The 20,780-nt window shown below is 42.7% G+C and overlaps 1 protein-coding gene across 8 annotated transcripts in view; it reads left to right on the top strand.

Moving 5' to 3' along the window:
* The window catches only part of PITPNM2 (phosphatidylinositol transfer protein membrane associated 2), a 1,093,290-nt gene that overhangs the window by 973,842 nt on the left and 98,668 nt on the right, over nucleotides 1–20,780 (top strand). For 4 of the 8 annotated variants that reach the window (XM_078667588.1, XM_078667584.1, XM_078667586.1 and 1 more), the window contains 2 exons: nucleotides 1,424–1,594; nucleotides 5,042–5,191. In XM_078667588.1, coding sequence (XP_078523714.1) covers nucleotides 1,424–1,594; nucleotides 5,042–5,191 — 321 coding nt within the window. The remainder of the gene's footprint in view (nucleotides 1–1,423; nucleotides 1,595–5,041; nucleotides 5,192–20,780) is intronic. The other 4 variants (XM_078667590.1, XM_078667587.1, XM_078667589.1 and 1 more) reach the window with 1 other exon arrangement.

Here is a 20,780-nt window from a genome sequence, read left to right as displayed (position 1 = left end):
CATCAGGATTTTTTGGTCTATGCCGATTCACAGACCCACCGCCGAGTAGGTATTGCTTTGGTATCTATTCAAAAGTTGAGGAATCTTTAGTTAGAAGTTTCTATCAGAAGAACATGTTTCTTTCCTTCGATAACGCTCTTTCTGGAAGGATTCTAACTGCAGATTTCTCAATGACCCTCCTATCCCCCACATTCTGTGAATCGAACTCTGCCACTAAAAAGATGCCAATTTTAGGAATCTACACACTTTTTGATGCCAACTAGTTACTGGTACTCTGTGTCTGAGTGTGTGGACTACCTCAAAATCAACTGACATCAGAGTGTGAGAGTGATACTCATATTGCTCTGCATATCATTTCTGGAGCGACCATCTGTGTGGAGCTGCACAGTGCCACCTACTGGCTCACAGAAGTATTGCTCAGAGGTTTCTGGATTCAGTCTGGTACCTGAGGAAATATGCAAAAAGAGAGGAATCTGCACTTAAATAGAGTCTCTACCAGAAAGAGCATTACCAAAGGTAAATAACTTGTTCATCTCAATGCTACTTGACATTGATTATTAAAATAGCCACTTGTCTCTTGCCTCCACATATACTAGGGTTGAAGGTAGAATAGCAAGTCCACCCTTGTCCAAAATGTCATGTTCGCCTTAAGCGCATTCGATATTAATAAATGTTGAGATTAGTGTTGAGATCACAGTGTGGCATGGTTATTGATGCTCAGTTTATGAGTAAATGCGGCGTGTCCTGGGGCAATTCATTCAAAGATTACCAAACAGTAGTGTACCTATATGGATAAATCCGTCATTTGACATGCATCAATCAATGCTGAAATAACAATGTAAACAAGACCTCTTTTCGTGTGTTGTGTGTGATATAGATTCATGTTGGGAAATGTCTGGAAAAATGGAAGTTGTCCTGTAAATTAATATTTTCTTACAATCTATAACGTTTGTGTGATTGTTTTGGTTCTTTGTAAATACTTGTTTAACCATGAACACCACGCCATCTGTACTTTAACGATTTGTGTCTCTACCAATCTATGATATACAACTCAGACTATTTTAAAAAAGAGTGGCTTTGATCCACCAGGACATTGTGCATTTACTTATCAAAATTACCCCAGTCGTAGTTCGGTTTACGGGGTTGGTCCATGTTCACACATACCTAAATTTATGACCATGCTCTGTCTGGAAGAACACAGCAAGTATCTCAGACTTGTAGCAGTCAGACTAAGGGAATAACATCTGTGAGGGAGTAGGAAGAAGCTTTAAAGACATTCTAATAATGAGATAGTGGTCAAGAAATATACACAGTACCATTGTCCATTGTCAATCAAAGTTAGAAGCAGTGTGATGTCTTGTATTACCTGTATAAATGTTGTTTAATGACTGATTTGTAGCTGAACCGTCTTCTTCCTGTCTAGTCTTTCAGCTGAGGCCTGCATGCCAGCAGGTGTACAATCTGTTCCACCCGGCAGACCCATCTGCATCTCGAGTGGAACCTCTGCTGGAAAAGAAGTTTCATTTGTTGCCCCCTTTTAACGTACCACGATACCAGAGATTCCCGTTAGGTGACGGCAACTCGGCCCTTTTGGGTAAGTCAACTGTTAAAGATGCTCTCCTTCAGTTCTGCTCCAGCAGTGGTGAGTTCTGTAAGCAACAAGTTTTCTCATGGCCAAAATAGTGCACCAGAAATGTTGTGTTTTTAAAACACTTTAACTATGATTTAATAATATTAAATGACAACATTGTGCCGTACTGTCCTCAAATCTTTGTTTCTTTTTCATCACTATTGTCCCACTCTATCCCAATCCTTCCACAACACCTGTTAGTACAGACAAATCAAAAGCAGATGGTATTCAAAGATCTGAAAGGAGATCTACAGTGGAGTAAAAAGGTCCTTATGAAGTAGATGAAATATAAATTCACTAAGGGGGTATGTAGATGGAAATTTAGTGGATTCTGTAGAACCACTGATTACCAGGCAACACCAGCACTTGCAAGAGTCAAGTTATATCTTACTAAAGAGTGTAAGACTCATTACTACCTATATTTATTATTCTGTCTTCTTGGTGAGATGGAAACAAAATCATCAAGCACAAATCTAAGACCATTATTTTCAATCAGCCGTCTGTAGGGAAGAGCACATTATTGTAAAGTATACAGATGGTACCAGGAACAAATGGAAGTACATCCTTCAACATCATACCTAAACAGGGACATACTTGAAAAAGTATTTCGTTTTCGGGCCTAAATATGATACAATTTTGTGAGGGGGAACAAAATTTGATGGCTCACATTATGTATCTTGGCATCAGGGAGACAATAATAAATCATCTCAGTTGTCCTATTATTGCTGCTATGCCAGTAACACTTCCCCTTGGCTTGTGTTGTCAGAAAGCTTGACACCATTAAAAACGTTGTGGCTGTCACAAAAGATAGTTCTTATTTGTTTTCTTCGACTATTCCAGTCATCAAGACGCATTACATTAAGGGTGTGAATTTGCTTCACGTATGGAGATAACTACTATATACAAAGTAGGATCTGAATATTCTTTTGTCTATAATGGCAATTGCTGCTTGAGCCTAGAGTATACTTTTAATTATCATTCATAACCTTACAAAAGCTGTCTTCCTTATGAGCATCACCTATGATGGAACTGTCTAGTACAGAATAAGGCATGATTCCCCCAAAAGCAGTCCCCCATACCTACCTGTGCTTTAAACTTCAAATAATGTCAGGTTTCCATATTGGCCAGGAGTTCTCACTACCTGTCTCTTGTTGCTGTTAGTCCTTGTATGCCAGAGGAACTACCTGGTATAAATGTGGAATGGACTCTTAAGAGTGTATCAAGGAATTAATTAACACCTCACGGCTCTTTGTACCTTATGGTTGCGAGACGTGTGTAGAAAGTTCTTCAAGGCTTCGCATGGCCTGTCCTCTTTTGTGAGCTCCTCACATTGAATACTACTTGGGCAATCTGTGTCAAGAAATTGATAACACAAAGTAGCCTGATAGCAGATTGAGGAAGATTTGTAGTGATTCCAGTAGTGCATCCATTATGAACACTGATCCCAAGTGCTTCGGCTACTGCCCCCGGTAGTGCATTTAGCTGACATTCCCTAGTTGCCACAAAGGAGACGTTGTTGGGATGGGCATGAGAGAGACACATTGTCATCAAACTTTAACTTGCTACAGCATGTTCACCGTGCAAAAAGCACCCTGGCTCGTGAGAAATGTCCAAAATTCATAACAAGCCATTTTATGTTGTAGTGCCTTTTCCCACCACAAGCTAGTAGACCCTTTCCTCTACAGCTTGATTTGATAATGGTAGATTTTAGCTCATGTGACTAGATGTGCTTAAGTTTGTTTTAAAGGTGACTAGCTTAGTGATAGCCCCACATTCGAAGTTAGGGCAGGATTCCTTTAGTATTTTAATGGTGGAATGTTTTCTCGAAAGAGCTGAATAAACAATTTATATTTGGATATTTCAGTAAATCCGATCTGTAAATGCAACTTTCTTAGGTTGTACATTTTCCTTTGTATCCACAGAGGGTCTGGGGGCTCACTCCCCTATAGTGACCTCCTACATGGCCCAAAACCTCTGTATAACTTGAGGCAACAAGCCAAAATGAAATATTTGGGGCCTCCCACACATTTTTGCTGGGGCTCCTATTATTTTGCGTTACAAGATAACAAGTGTCCCTTCTCACTCCCCTTAAAAGAGTAGTTTTTAGTGAGCCTTAAGAGGCTAGTAAATTCCACAGAGACCTACCGCCACAAACGGATCGTTTTAACCGCACCAGATGGAGTGTAATGTCATTGATAAAAAAAGAAGGGCGCACACTGCTAAAAACGTAACTGTGCTTATAAACTTCCCTGCCTCTGCATGCAGATTATAAGCATGCATTGATGGTCCGGATGCTGCTCTAATTCAGGTTTTCAGTGTAGCCTGTGAATCCCTATGATGGTGTGCACATTTATCTTCTGATTATTCATCTTGGAGATCCCGACTACGCAACTGGATTGATCCACTAAATGGTATACATGGTCTACCAGTCAGCACTCAAGCGCACCACTCTACTTTCATGTTATCCCACAAGCCTGTGGTTGGAGATGAACAAAGTCACTGGTGAAAATAGCAGCATATCAATTAATAGAAGTTTATGGCCTGGCAAAGGGATCGTAGTATGGAGCCTAAGGACATGTATAATCAGCATGAGAAAATTAGTGATGATTGGTGCTGGTCAAATACCTTCAGGATGTGACTTTGTAGCTAGGGAATGAGACATAAGATTGTCCTAACTCGTTTGTGTGTGTGTAAATATTTACAATATGTCTGTATATTCTCATACATTTGCAGATTGTCAAGGCCAGAATATCCTGAAGTGTTTTGTGTAAAGTTTCATCAACCTGTGCTTCTCTATGCCATGTTATTCCACTTCAAACATTGAATTATTCTTTTTCATTAAAATATTGGTTTACGGGGGAACTACAACTTTTTAAAAACACATTCAGCCTTCCACAGTCTATATATATTAAGGGAGACCAGACTGGAAATCCGCCACGTCTGTGATGGAGTATCACGTCTTTGACACTCTAAATAAGGCCTTATTTGTATTAGGAGATGAAGGTCTTTGTTTTGATTGTTGGAGATATTTGTGATACCTTTTGATAGAATAATGTATTTGATTGGTGACCCAGTGCATTAAGTGTGTGAATCTTTGCCCGGGACATCTTAAAAAAGGATTGGAAGACCTGTTTCATTAACTGAGCCATCCCTTTGCCATATGTTGTATTGATTATACAAGATTGTAAGATATTATTAACTTTTTGATCACCAAATTGTTTTTAAAAGGTTTTGGGTCCCCTGTTAACTGTGGAAACTCAAGGAAAGCATTTCATTTTCAAGAAAGTGTGTTTTTTATTTTAGTCCTACTGCTGTGGGGGTGGGGTTTGAAATGTAAATGTATGTCAGTTGCATTGTGTTGCTACATGTCTGTTGTTTTGTCGTTTTGTTTCCTTCCCCGCTCACGTCTAGTTGAGACTGTCCAAGGCAACCCTACCCTCATCATGGAAAGCAGCCCCCTGGTTGCTCTCACACGCCAGGATAGCGTCATGGAAACCAGTATACCCGTTCCTGTCCTTAACTGGCAAGATGTTTCCAGTAGAACTGCTGCGTTTGCTGAGTGTGTGTAATCTGTGCCTCTCTCTCATCTTGCTTTATGTGCCTTGACCACTGCTTGCATGGATCTGGAATCTTCCATTGCGGTGTTATTGATAATTTTCTTGTCATGACCTTGCATGGACATTGGAATCACGTACTGTCTCCCTATTCCCCTATTTCTGTCTTCGTGAGTCCTGTGTGGCACAGTGTTTTCACTTTTGTGCATCTTCAGACACACAAATGCACACGGTCTCTCCAGCATTCACACGCGCACGTTTTCTCATTAGTTTGAACTTACAAGAGCAATATAATTTCTGCTGTCACAAAGCCTGCAGCAAGATTATTGAGAACATAGTTCCAACATGCTCATTAACCCATTTTCATTTTTTTCCTATAGTGCTTACTGATTTTTTCATTTGCATCTTTTTGATTCCTTAATTTTGTCTACTTTTAATCTTAGTTAAATGTTTTCCTTTGTATTGCTCTCATTATATAATTTCCTTCCTTTTCTCCATCGTTTCTTTTCTCCTGATCCTACTTTCCTTCCCTTCTTGTTATTGTCTCCCTTCCTTACTTTCCTGCCTTTCTTGTACATCAATATCCTGTCTTCAGCACTACTCAACATCCAAACTGTCCTCCTATTCTTTCACTCTAGTCTACGTTCCACACTATCTTGCCTGCTACCCACACTTTTCTGCCTTACGCCCCCACAACCCTAAGATTTTCAGTGTCCTGCCTGCCTTCTACATTGTCCTGCCTTTAGTCTACTGTCCTGCCTTTCGTTCACGCTGTCTTGCCTTCCGTCATCACTGTCCTTCTTTCTTTTAACAAAGGTCGGCCTCTCTTTCACACTGCCCTTCCTTCCACATTGTCTTGTATAAGTTTCACACTGTCCGGTCTGCCTTCAACGTCATCTTGCTTTCTTTTGATACAGTCCTGCCTTTCTCACACACTGTCATACCATCCACATTATCCTGTCTGCCTTCCACTGTACGACCTTTCTTCCCCAGTGTCGTAACTTCCCCCCTGTCCTGCCTGCCTTCCACACTATAGTCACTCACACTGTCCTGCCTGACATTCACATTGGCCTGTCTGTCTATTGCAATGTCCTGCCTTTTTGCCTCACTATCTGTCTTTCCTTCCACACTCTCTTGCTTTCCACAGTGATCTGCCTTCCTTCAATGCTGTCCTGCATTTCTTCAACACTGACCTACCTGTCTTCCCTTTTTCGTTTCTACTAACCTCCTATTACCCTACCTACATCTCCTTTTTTCCTACCTTTGGCTTGTCTTATGTTTTTCTTTTCTTCCTTGTTTCCACTCCTACCTTCATTTCTTCCTACTTAACTTACCGAACCCATCCTTCCTCTCTACTTTACTTACTTCTTTTGTTTTTCCTTCTTTCTGTCTTTTTTCTGTTCCATTTCTGGTTTATTACCTACTCACCTCCTACATCCCTTATCTTTCAGCCCTCCTTCACCATTTACTTTCCTTCCCTTGACCTTCGTTTTGCCTTCTGTCCATTCCTTAGTACCTCCCCTCATCCATCATAACTGTGTACCCTTCCTAAGGTAATAGTATTGTAAATTGAAATATATTCCCACACCATGCACGCTATACATATTTCTCATTGCATGCTTTTGGATTCCTCATTACCCACCCAGTTATCCATCTCTGCTAGAAAATTAAGTCTGACATCGGTCTGCAGGAAGAAGCATGCACAGCAGCCGGGCCTACAAAGTATGAGCCCACCCCCAACTAGTTCTGTTTCATCATCGGTAGCAATTGGGTGAAAGAGCTCAACAAGAGTTTGGGGCTCACCATGCTTGAGCGCCCCATAACAGCAGTGTTGTGATTCTGCTCAGGTGAAATATGTATGCGCATATCTACTGACCTCTGTTGTCTCTCAGAATGTCGTACACAGAAGTGCCTTCTGACATAAATATTGAATTATGATGTTTACTGAAATATCGTCCCAGTGGGTGCAAATTTTCTATTGTTATCTCCAGCGGAGCAATATTGTTCTAGATAAAATGTAGGATATAAAATGGAATTTGTACAGCTGTATTCTGGTACCACACTCTTACCTAAGAAAACAAGGAGTGTACAAAGGCATGCCAGAAGCAGTCTTTCTTTCTTTTTTAATTGGGCCTTTCTTGCAATCTGCGTCACTCACCATGGGCATATTTGAAGATGGACATAGCTAGTGATAACAGCCTGTGTCAGTGCACATTCATGCTCTTCTCTACGCATACTCTACACAAACAGTTTCATGTCCATAATGCTTGCATTTGTTCCTCAGCCACTTTGAGCTTGAGTAGACCTGGTGATCTGCTTTTGTGCTTGTGTATCAGTTACTGGACTGCATGCCTGCACTGTCTACTAAGAAGCACTGCTACATTCTCAAGTATTGATAAGTGTATGCCTCATGATGTGCTTTTGGATTATCTCTGCATACTGTTTTTCATTTTACAGCACCACCTCCCTTTTCTGTTCCCATCCATCAGTCAGCATTGCTGATCTCGACCAATGAAGGGGAGAGCACGCCTATACATTGTCTAATACTGCAGCGGTGTCCACTACATTGCTTCATGTTGCAGGAATTCCGATACCTAGGAGTTGCCTCCCTCACCCCCATTTACTATGTTGAGCTACTCATTCTTGTCTTTTTTGCACACACGCACTGTGACTAAACAGTGTTCATAGCCATACCTATAAATATGCATTGTTATTAAATCACTTCTAAAACTAGCTCAATCAATTTAAATGGAGATAACTTTTTAAAGGCCACCTTTATAAAAGATTTTGTGGGGATTGTGTGCCAGAAAACTCTGTCTTTCCCCTCTAACTCTTCCTTTGTGCCCTGGGTCTTTGTACGAGGCTAGCTAAAGACAGTGTGCTACAGAAAATTATTATGGCTTACATCGGTTTCTTTTACAAATGTGCTGGCTGCCCTTTTGTCCTCAATATTATGTTGACCTCGGGACAACATTTTTGCTGTTTATGGATAAAACTAGATGCTTCGCAGCAACTTGGAGAAACTTGTCTAATTGTGGTTTGTCTGAATATACATTCCTAAACGTCCTAACTACTGCTTCAATACTTTAGCAGCCAAAGTCAGAGGAAGAGGTGTGGCGCCGCGGCCAGGGCGACTGACGCTGGAATCTGGAGACCACGGTTTGATCCCCGGCTCCGGCGGCAGGTTAGCCCAGCACCATGTGACTCTGGGTAATAGCTCGCTTAATCTTCCCGACGGCCCCCAGCGCCTAGAGACCCTTACGGGTGATTGTGCGCTTTACAAATGTGGACTTTAAAGTCACAATGCAACTAGTTCTTCAGTCTTGAAGAAGACTCAGGGCATCATTTTAACTTTGACAGACAGTACTCCATCCGTTAAGGTGGCGCGAGGACATTTCCACCAAATTTAGAGATGACCATCAGCTCAGCTGTCATCGCTGTACCTTGAAAGGTTCCCTCAGGGTGCGTAAAGCTAGGTTAGTAGTGTTCATCGGTTTTGATGGCCATTCACAAAACTCTTAACAAACTTTTACACTTTTTTCCCCAAATTCCCAAAGCAGGTGCATGTTTCAGAAAAATAAAAAGCTCATGACCCCCACACCCTGGGAGGTTTCTCCCAGGGTGTGATGGTCATTATTTGATTATTTCTTTTTGTCCATCTCTGCCTGGTTTTACCTGGCGGAGAGGCTAAAAAAAAGGACATTTCACTTCCAACCCTAAATAGGGCGGGTAGTGTAATGCCCTTCCTCTGATGGTTCCAACTCTGTCAGAGCAAGATTTCCATCGACAGAGCCAATAGGGCACATATATACCAAAAGCTTATAGTTTGCCCGTCTCTAACTGACATGGGTGGGAAAATAGTTTAGAGTACAGGGTACTCCATTGCATTTGCAATGGAGTGCCCTGTCTGCCAAACTCTAAATCATGCCTTCTGTCCTCATTTTAATGGATACTGTATCTGCCCCGGCTTTAAATGGTGAAGAAATTCTTGTGAAGTCATCTTGTGAACTTGCAATATGCTCTCGGAGTGTAAGAATTGGAAAAATATAGTGAATATGTCCCAACAGTGTCCACAAAACCCTTTTCCTTCCTCAGTCCGTTTGCACACTCATCTACATTAGCAAAAGACCGTACACCTACAAGGGAACCAGTCAGTAGTATTTTATACCTATACATACTCTCAATTCATAATGCGCTTCCTCTGCAGAGCTGTTGTGAAACCTGATGCTGAAAATGGTTCATCCCGCAGTGTCACATACACTGCATGTGTTTTCTGCAGTAAGAATAAGCAAATAATTGAATGTTCCTCTGTAAAATTGTATTATAGTACCAGCAGCATTAGGCTTCATTCTGCTATGGATTTTGTTGACTTTACTTCAAAGTGTCAGTTCTTTTGAGCTATGTGCAGAATTATTGAAAATGCGTGTAATAAACATATCCTAAGTGCCAGAAAAAAACAAGCTGAAAACAGGAGTGCATTTTACTGTGAAGCAAGGGCCTCATGTTCTGCCAATGGCATATGGCTTCCTCTGTTGACAAATACATCTTTTATTATCCCCCCCCAACCCACACACCATCTTTCCTTTTTACTCTCATGTACTCTCTCGTGGTCTCCCATACGGCACAGATGTCCATGCATACTTCTGCTGAGTTCTCTAGTTTGCCTCCCTGAGTTGCCTAACTTTGTTCCTTCTTGGGTAGAATGATGAAGCTCTGTGAGCTCAACATTCTCCAGAGTGAGAGACAAGTGAGAAGACAGTACAGGACCTCTCTATGTTTTGACAGCTGCCTTCTGTTCTTGTACGTAACTTTTTCAACCGCTACTACTCACTCTACATGCTTCTGATGGTGATTGCTCACTTTGCAACTACTTCTTTCGTCAAAACCTTTGCACATCTTTTCTCTTCACCGGTGTATCCCCACTTTGTGTCTTGCCCATCGGTGTGCATGTGGAGAGAAGCTGCTGACATTCTCTAAAACACAAGTTCAGTATAGAGCATGTGACATTATTATTCCAGTGATATGATGGCACCGCTACACCCCTGCCTACCCCACCCCCTCGAATAAGCACTGGCATCTGTAATTTCTATGAGGTTTGTACTTTTCAGTGTACACTTGAAACCCTGATTTTTTTAGACCATACATGGGAAAACATGATGAAGTCTAAAAATACTCTAAATATGTGCCCTCTGAGTCATGCATTCTCATCATCATCAAGTAACTTTATTTTCGATCACAAAGATCTTACAAAATAGGTATAACACAGCGCAGGCTAAGACAATATAGGAATAATAATCATTTTACAAAAAACATAACGCAGTACATGTCAGTGTGAGAATAAAAATCATTATTCAAAAGTGGACAAGAATTTATAAATACAGTTTAAAAAGTACAAAAAGACAATTCATATGATACATCTAAAAACTTTTTTTCCATAGTGCGTGCCAGAATCTGGCCAAACCAAAGACTAGTGCCCTGCGGGTGTTAGTGGCTAAAATTCTCAGAACGTCGAGGTATTGGCCGGGTCCAATTAATTTACACAGCAGGGTGAGCCACTTGCCCCTCAAACTCCTATACGGACAAAAGAATAACAAATGGACTAAAAATTCAGAACTAGCCTTGCACGCTGGACACTGGTCATCAGAGGGAACATTGCTACACCACATTTTACAGAGCAGTTTAGTGGGTAGAATCTTATATCGAAATTGTAAAAATAATTTGCATGCCAGGGGTGGAACAATTTCATCAATGGTCTCCTCATAAAATGGAACACATTTAAAACTCATAAAAAACTGGGTTAGTGTACACACCGATTTAGCCATCTCCTTCACCATTTTAGTTTCCCAGTAGATCGCTTTAACCCTGCTCTTTGGCATAAGGGACAGTCTTTCGGGAGTGAACCAGTACTCCTCCATCCCAAGTCTCCTCAGTAGACTTCTCAAAGAGCTAAACCATGGAATTGAATTTACCTGGGGTCGCTTCAGGAGATCGATTGTCATCGCTCGATAGGGGGCAAGCTCTTTGACAGACCACAAAATATGCCAAAACATTAGCAGCTTGTAGTCTAACTAATGTGACAGTTGTTTTTGGCCCAAATCCAAAAACATGGGAGCCAGGGGAAGGTTTAAAAGTGATCTTAAAAAGCGGTTTTCTATGGGATTCAGAGAATTTGTATTCCCACTACCCCACAATTCAGCCCCATAAAGAGCCCCCCACAGGTTTTGATATTATAGATTGCCAATGCTAGGGCCACTTTCCTGGACACCGTACTTTTATGAATTTTCCTTATATGGGCGGTCTACTGGATTAGCGACAGTTGAACTTTTTCGATATGGGGAGCCCAATTTAGATTAGATGTTAAGCGGATGCCCAGATAGTCAAAGGAAAATACTTGCTCTAGGGGGCTGCTTCCTACATACATAGATCTTTTAGCTGATTTAATATTCCCTTTAGAGAAGATCATTTTGTTTTTGCCTTGTTTAATACTAGGCCATGCTGCTTACAGAACCAAATAAAATCATTCAACAATTGTTGGAGACCTTGGGGGGATTTGGAGATTAATAGGGTATCATCCGCAAAAAGTAGTGCAGGTACTCTTCTCTCACCTATTTTCGGGGCGTCACACCCATCCGTAACGAGGTAGTCTACCACCCCATTTATAAAGAGAGAAAATAGGGTGGGCGCTAGGGCGCATCCCTTCCTCACTCCACGTTTAGTAAAAAATAGCTCAGTGAGTTGGTTGTTTTCCGCCACCTAACTTGGGCTGTATTTAGTGAGTGCAATCGAATAAAAAATTCTAATAGACTATGAAGTAGGCCCATCTCTGCCACCACTCTCCATAACTTAGCTTGCGGTACTAGGTCAAACGCATTGCGTAAATCCACAAAGGCGACATATAGCTTACCCTCTCTAATACCAACCTCCCTCCAATAGATGCACAGAAAGTGAAAAACCTGGTCCAATGTGCTAATGTTAGCACGGAAGCCTGCTTGAAAATCACACAGGATATGGTACTCTGAGATCCAATCCTGAATCCTAGACAGAACCTGCTTACAGAAAATGTTCTACAATGAATCAATTGGACTTATAGGTCTGTAACTAGCCGGGTTAGCTCTATATCCCTTCTTATAGATAGGGATTATTTCCGCTATGTTCCACGAGGGAGGAATGTTCATGCCTGATAAAATGGCGTTGGTTAACATATTAATATAGGGAGCCCAGACAATTAAGTCCTCTCTATACAGGTCACTTGGAATTCGGTCAGGGCAGGGGGCTCTAGCCAGGATACTAGGGCGAATCGCTACCTGAGTTTCTTCCAAGTAAAAAAACGAGTCCTCCATAGAAGTAGTGTGGCTCACTGGTTAGAGGCGGCAGACCCGAGAGCAGAGGACGGCCCGGGACCAGGGTTCGATTCCCGGCGCGGCAGGTTTCTGGACCAGGGTCAGCGGACTCGATAATTCTCTCGCCTCGGTGCCCACTCTGATCAGCGTTCACACTCGGCAACTCTGGGCATTAGCTTGCCTCATCTTCACTAACGGCCCCACCAGACCGCCGGGGATGCCTGGTCTCACCCTGGAGATACCCATTAAGGGACCATCTCTCAGGGAAGCCAGGAAGGGTTTCGCAGCGGTCGAAGCGCCTTGGGACCCTACGGGTAAGTAGTGCGCTATATAAATGCCTATACATACATACATACATAGCACCACACAAAACTTCCCCCCACAATTCAGTTGGGCCCTCAGCCTCTGTACTACCTAGCACATAGAGATCCCTAAAACGGGTCACCTACTCTTCTGGCTGGACTGTGAACTCCAATTTAGTCTTTCTACCATTAAGACAGTAGGCAGTTTTTTCCCAAAAAGACTTAGGATCCTTAACTGTTATGCCTTTTATATAGAGGACCATAGGAAACTTTCACAATTCTTCTTGCTGACTCTATTGCTTTCCTATATATTTTTCTACATGCCACCAGATCAAAGTGAACATTAGATTTTGCTGCCCTTACAAGGTCGGTCATTACTTTCCTGCAGTCCTTATTAAACCAAACTGCCTGAATTCCTTGCTTTGGCTGTGTCTTTTCTGGCTCAGGTTTCTGCTCCCTGCGAGATTTAACCAACAGATCCCTAATCTCGTTAAAGAGGATTTCATGCTGGGTGGTCCATTTCTCTGCTACTTTGTCTTTAGCGAGTTTGGATAACTCTTCCACCTCCAAGCGTATTTTACCTTTAACTGCTACCAAGACCTCTGAATGTTCCTCCACCCGGTCCCATCAAATTGTTCTCAAGTTTTTCGTAATGGACAGTTCACCCAGGTCTGTCCTACCCCTGATATCGGGTTTGATATCCCCTTGATTTATTAGAGAAAGAATCAGGGTGTTATTATCGCTATCAGATCGATTGGCCACTGACATATCATAAACCAATGGCCAAAGTCTTAGGGCAACCAAGCAATAATCAATCCTGCTAGCATAACCAGGTCTGTTGAAAGTTAGGTCCCCATTTTGATCTGATTTTGTTCTCCCGTTGGTGGGTCTCAGGTCATGTTGCAATGTAAGGGCCAACACCTGGCTTCCTCTCTTTGTCCATCTAACTGGAGGAAGATCTAACTGTGGGACCTGCCAAGCGCTGTCCCACTCCTCAGTCAAGTCTCGGGGGTTCAAGGCAGATGGTTCAAAGGTACAATTAAAATCCCCAGCTACCAAAACTGAGGCACTATCAGTGGGTTCAGATAATACATGATCTAAGACTTTAATTGTGTTCGTTTCTTCAGAACCCGAACAACTCTGTTGTAAACATTAAAAATCCTAATTTTCAGACCACTACATAATTCAAAGTCTATGGCTAAAATATCAAGGGAATCTACATGGACCAGCTTAACTTTTGAACCAAGAGCAATTTTGACCCAAGTCGCTAAACCTCCCGATGGCCTCCCACTTCTCTTTCCTTGTGGCACTTAAGCCTTAGGTAGACAGCCCACTTCTATGTGGGGTGTGCAGATTCCACGTTTCTTGGAAAAGTATCACATCATATAGGTCCACAAAGAAACCCCAATCTGGGTCTACTAACAATTTGGTAATTCCTGCCAAATTCCAGACCAAAATTCTTAAGTGTTGGGGGGCAAACTTTAGGATAGGTGTGATCGGTGCTACACTCAATAGTTACTCCCCCTTGCTCGGTATTGGAGAGATTGTCAACCCCCTCCCTCCTTAGGGTCACATTTAGCCTTAGTGGTTGCGGCCGACCTCAACCCTGTGGGAACTTTTGCTAGGGACCCGGTCGCATTTGGACCAGGGAGGATTACATATTCATCTTGGGGCAGCAGGCCTCCTATCTGTAGTCATACCTGTCTTCTTACTCCCTCTCCAGTTCTCATGGGGGTTCCCCAAGGGTCGGCCCTATCTCCTATCCTCTTTAACCTGTTCTTGGAACCTTTAGCTAACTCATTAAACTCCACTAGCATTCTCTTCCATATGTATGCGGACGATACGCAACTCTATTTGAAAATCTCTTCCCCGGAATAACATCATCTCACTCAACACTACCCTAACGTCTACTCAAAACTGGTTAACTGAGAACCATCTCCTGCTCAACACCTCCAAAAGGGAATTCCCGCTCATCTCCCCTCTGAACCACTCACTGCCTTCAACTGCACTCCTCTCATCATAGACTCAGCCAAATCGCCATGGAGAAGCACCTGAATATGAAAAATCATATCGGCAAGGTGTGTAAGGGAGCAAGCCACTTGATGAGGACACTGAGAAATATCAAACCTTTCCTTCCACAAAATGATTTCAAGCAGGTGGTTCAAGCGCTTGTCTTGCCGAGGCTTGACTACGTTAGTGCTACCCTCTGTGGCCTTCCCAAATACACCCTGGCTCCACTAAGGGCATCACTGAACACAGCGGCTAGACTGGTTACAGGCACCAAATGAAATGAGCACATATCCCCAGTCCTAAAATTTCTTAAATGGTTGCCCTACAAAACACAAATTCAGTTAAAGATTGCCGTTCTGGCGCACAAAGCCCTTCACTTCAATACTCCCAGGTACCTTGCGCAAAAACTTGAGCTATCTTGAGGTGTAAGAGCCTCAAGAAGTGCCAATACTTTCCTCTTGAAACCACTCATCCTTAGCAAAAAGAGAACTTGTCACAGAGCCTTCTCCGGCGCTGCCCCAAAGATATGGAGCTCTCTTCCACCGGAAGTACGCAGAATCTTCTTAACAACGGCGTTCAAATTGAAAACCAAAAGATTCCTTATGAATAAATTCTTACCCTAATTGGGCCAGGCTCATCTGCTCGAAGACATTGTTTCCTACTTCTTTTGTGCCATCATTTGTTACTGCTCCTCTTTACCGCATATTGTGACCCCCTTCATTGCCCGCCTATACCTGTTTATTGTATTACCCTCCAAGGTGCAATTGTCCTGGAATCTGCGATCAATCCTTTTTTTTTTTTTACTCCTACTTGATGCCGATTTTGCATTTATGACCTTCCTTCCATCCTAATGTAAAGCGCTCTGATATCCTTCGGGAGATTGTTTGCGCTATATAAAACTTTATAAATATATAAATAAACATATATTAGTTGGGGGCCCCCTCTCGTAAAAGACCTAGGTGGCCTATATAGCTCTTTATCGGTCCCTGTCGGCAGTCTATATCTCATAATAATAGAACTATTATCAATGGGGATGGTGCGAGAATCGATTGACATTAAACAGTCAACAGGAGCCATACAAAAGAAGATAACTTTGACTACATCCTTTGGTGACCCTCGGACCGTTACACTTTTGACATACTTGATGTCATCTCTTATAATTGAATAATAGTACTGGATGTCCCTGAACCAGTAGATAACCTTATTCTTAAGAGAGTCACAGTCTTCATATACACCCCTTGGAAGTTTGGGTGCCTCTGTTAGGTATATTACTGCTTTATTATCCTGGGGCTGTGTTCTGGAATAAACACCATCCTTTACTACCCCCTTCCCTATTAGTCCCCCAAGCCCAGAAATGGGAGGATGCCCTTCTTCTAGTGTGGTTTCGCCTCTGTCTATGACCCTACCCTCGCCCCTTCCCTGAGATACGCCGCGGAAAGCTATTGGCTTGTTGAGGTACGCACTACTACCAAAACCATTTTTCTGACAAGAGGGTTTAGAATGATCCTAGGGGTGAGGCACAGTAGGTCATATGTGAACTGAGGTATGTGGGTCCACCTTCCTCTACCCCTGTTGATCCCAAGCGTATAGAAGCTAAACTCTTAGGGGCACTAGGCGGGCGTTCAGGGCCAGTCTCTAAAGGAGTCCCATTGTTGGTCTTACCCCTCCCTGGTAACTTCAATCCTCAGAAGAGCTACTTCATCTCTCAGGGACTCGATAGGGGTTTTTGAGGCCTGCAATAAGGCAGCAAACACGTTGTTTGCGTCACCATGGCCGACTGTGCCACCTCCCGTTTCTCCACATGCCTCCTCTGCAAGAACCTCAAATCTATTGTGGCACTCTACTTGAGATACATTTACCTCCTCGGGGTGGTCCTGCAGCTCACTAATAGATGAGGTTAGATCTAATTGTGGCACAGAGCCAAGAGGGCGACTTCCAGGCCTCTTCCCTTTGTGAGAATTTTTAAACATCAAAGGAATTTGTATAGCAGATTTTTTTGCAATGGGTGGGAGGAAAAAGTTCCAGCGGGGCTCCTGAGTTGGTGTCGAGACTAATGGAATTTGCTGGTTGGGATGGTGGCAAAGATGTTCCCAGACTGGCTAACTCATGGACAGAAAGTAGGGATTCAATCCTGTTCATTGCCTCATGGCAAACTTCACCTAAATCCCCTTTTTTTGGGCGGGACACACACTATGCTTTGTCCTTACCCTTCCTTTTGCCAATGACTGAACGAACCCTCCAGGGGCACCACTTGTTGCTACTAGGGAGAGACAATGGTAAACAAAAAGAACACTTCCAATATGTACCCACCTAAGGAGGCTCAATACAAGACAGTAGCTCAGTGAATGTCCTCGTAGTAACCGCACCTTCCCTCCACAAGTTCTCCTATTATTCCACAAAGTTAATTTCCTGTCAATACGACAGCGGAGAAGTGTAAAAGAAGAGATGTAAGAGTGTAGAACAACCAACCAATACCAAGCACTGAGTGGCTGGTACAGTACCTTGCTAGCAAGCGGCTCTCCAAAATGACAAGCACACAGTGTGTAATATGCTCCCACGTCGTCCACAACCAAGGAGGGTGGGCCTGCCCCAGCTTTGACGGGCGCAGACGGACACGCCCTGAGCCGCTGAAATAGCGCCTCCTGGGGCGCCGATGATGTGCAGTGACGTTGGCGGCAATGCAGCCGCAAGGATGGCTGGTGATTGTGGTCTCCTGCTTCCTGGTAGCAATGGCAGGCTCCCAATCTTCAAGTAATTTTTTCTCTACTTTGACCTGCCGTATGTCTCCTAAACCTGCTTTACACCTTCTTCCCTTCCATTCCAGTTCAGCTTCCAGCCCCTTTCTGCTCCGCCCGATTCATGCATTATATGAATTTTATTATTTCACAGGCATATTAAAATATCAGTTTTGCATTGCAAGCACACAGCATTTTGTTGGAGCAACTTTTTTCGGAACCGCTTAGAACATAGAGGCATTTGTTGAGTGGGTTCAACCAACCTGTGAATATTGCCAGTCTTGTGACTCATTTACATAGCCTTTGGGAACATGTAGGAGTAGGACACTGTGGGGCCCATTTTTCATAAGTATATATAATGTTCTTTTCCCTGACTAGGCCTGGGTGTAGTTCGCATAGTTCTGCTACGCAGAACTCTGCGAAGCGCCGAAAAAACTCTTCCGCACTCTACACGGATCGCAGAGTGGGCAAAACTCTGCGAACTGTTCCGGCTGAACGGAGTTCACCACCCACCCCTGTTCCGAACCAGAAACTCTCTTTTATTTGAATACTGGCAGCGAATAATGCCCCAGTCACACAACTCTGGAGCTTCATTGTCATTGTGGCCAACAGTGCCTTCAAAACATCAGTATTCCCTGGACAATTCAACTTTATTTCCCACCATTCTCTAGCACTTTATTTCTCTGCTTTGCTCTCTCTACACACTCTTTCCATCTTTTCCCGCCATTTCGTTTTCTCTTTAGCGTGCGCTTTATTACCCTTTACTCACTTTCTTTCTCTTACACTCTGTCGTCTCTCATTCCCAGTCTACTCTCACCCACAGCAAATCCTTTAGTTATTTGAATATCTAGATATTTGAATGAGGCTTCTTAGAGCATCCCCCTCAATATTCGTGTATTGAAACTAGAGGATGAGAACCCCCTTTCTCTAAAGAGTCTCTGAGGATGCAGTATTTCATAATGGTCTTTTCTTAATCTTGCTTATTTTATCTGCACTGCCATAAACCACCTCTATAATGAGGCGGGTTCCTCGTGTGAAATGAATCGGTCAAGCAAGAGATTCCAAGACAGGAACCCCTCTTTCGACAAGACTATTTTGTTGACAGATTACACACTGAGTATACAAGCGAGTCCCTCAAGCTTCGAAAAGCAGGATCCATCAGCAGAAGGTTTTGAGGCAGAGACTTGAGGGAAGGATGGGTTTCGAGCAGGATTACCTATCCAAGAGGGAAGTTCACCTGCACAAGGAACAGTTGAGCAGTGTTGCCTGCCTGGCAGCCATGCTGCAAGCAAATTGTTGAAGTGTGAGTTGCTTTTCGTGAGCGGCATTCCCTTTTGTCTTAGTCTTGGTGCCTTCCTATGCACTGTACTATGGAGCATTGAATGGGTTGTTTAGTTCCAGGCAGTCATATCAGTGTGAGCTCTGTGCTTTTATCCAGAATATGTGCACTTTATTTGCATGTGCACAACTGGATGCTTAGTCTGTAACCTTGGTACTCACATCGCTCGAATTACCCTGTTTGGTCATATTTTGAAGTCGAGCTTCAAGTTGTGCAGTGTTTATGCCCCATTGTGCAGAGTCTGGTACTTCATTTTACATAACCTCTTAGTAGGTGTGACCATGAATTCTTGGGTTTGTAGAGCTGGTTCAGAATCTTTAATAGAGCAATTCTCAAGAAATGTACTTGTTCACCTTAGGAGATGAAACTTTTCCAGTTTTGTAATTGTATAGTCCCTTTCTGTTTAACCTGTTTTTTATGTTTTGCTTCCCCAGATCCCTCTTTGAGTTGTGTAGCTGGGCTATGTGCAGTATCTTTCGATGTATTTATTTAACTAAGGAGAGAGATATACACTGCTCAGTTTTCTATTCAGTGTGGAGATGTGTTGGATTGGCATATAAGACATGAAGTTTTGAGTTTTCTATTCAGGATTGAGATATGTTATATCTTCACAGGTCTTTGTATCCTCCAGGGGAAAGACATGTAGTGTGAGTTTTCTGTTGAGCAGGGAGATATGCGGTCTCTTTCTTTGCTTTGTTGAGGTAAAATACATGGAGGGAAATGTGTTATAATTTAGTATGTCTTTGTTTCCAACATGCAGTGTTGAGTTTTCTATTTTGGAGTGTTGTGTGTTGTATCTTCCTATGTCTGTTTCATTAAGGATAGATATATGCACTGTATGGTCTCTTAAGGTAGGAGTTATCGTGACCCATATATATCAAGTGTAGAATATCGAGGTCAATCCCTCCTTCTCCATGCGAGGGCTGCCCACCTCCTGTGTAAAACCTTTGGAATGCGAGGTTGACACACCTCTTGAAGGGGCTGTAGGATTTATCCCTACCATATGATTCATACCTTAAGAAGAAATGGGTGCTCTTGTCAGGCGACTTCTACTGATCTTTGGTCTTTGTTATCTGCCTGGGACTGATCTCGGAATCCCTGCTGCAGTCTGGCAGTCTGTCTCATCCCATCTAAATTGAATGTAGGATATTGAGGAGAATATCTCCTTCTGTCTATGAGGGCAACTCACCTCTTGTCTAAAACTTTAGGAAGTTGAGGGGAACCCGTGTACAAAGGGGAAAGAGGGAGAAAACAGCACTTGCTCAAGGAGATAGATCATTAGAAGACTTGAACTGGGGTAGCAGAGCCAATGGTAAAGGAACATCATCTTGGGCCAAGTAGAGGAACTACAGCTTCCCTGCCATAAAGGGAGAGTATCCTAAGTGAGGACGCTCTAGTACATATATGCATTGGACACAGCAAATATTAGGAATTTGACTAACTGGTGTGGACTGCAAAAAGACTGTGACTTACCCCTGCAAACCAAGCATCTTGCCCAAGAACCGAAATAGAGTGGTACAACTTTGCAGCACCAGTAAGGGGTTGTCTAAAAGTAAGGAAAGCAGGCAGCAAAAATGAGTTACACGCCCTCCCCCCCAAATGAGTTGCTGTTTAGACATTTAATTATACTTTTTATCTTTTCTCACTTCTTTTTGTCAGTTCAATAGTTGAATATCCATTCATAAATATGCACTGGCTTCAAAATCATTGTTGTTAGTAGTTATATATATATTTGTTTATGTTTTATTCAAGGGTGCAACACCCACTTGGGTCGAAAATTTTTGTGGCCAAACAACGAGGTCCATAATGCTATGTGAGGTCACATGACGATAATAAAAGGAGACTACCTAATTGAACCTGTTTAGTGGTT

The sequence above is a fragment of the Lissotriton helveticus genome, chromosome 11, assembly GCF_964261635.1.
Source record: "Lissotriton helveticus chromosome 11, aLisHel1.1, whole genome shotgun sequence".
NCBI classification, from domain to species: domain Eukaryota; kingdom Metazoa; phylum Chordata; class Amphibia; order Caudata; family Salamandridae; genus Lissotriton; species Lissotriton helveticus.
This window is presented reverse-complemented; position numbering and strand designations above follow the sequence as displayed.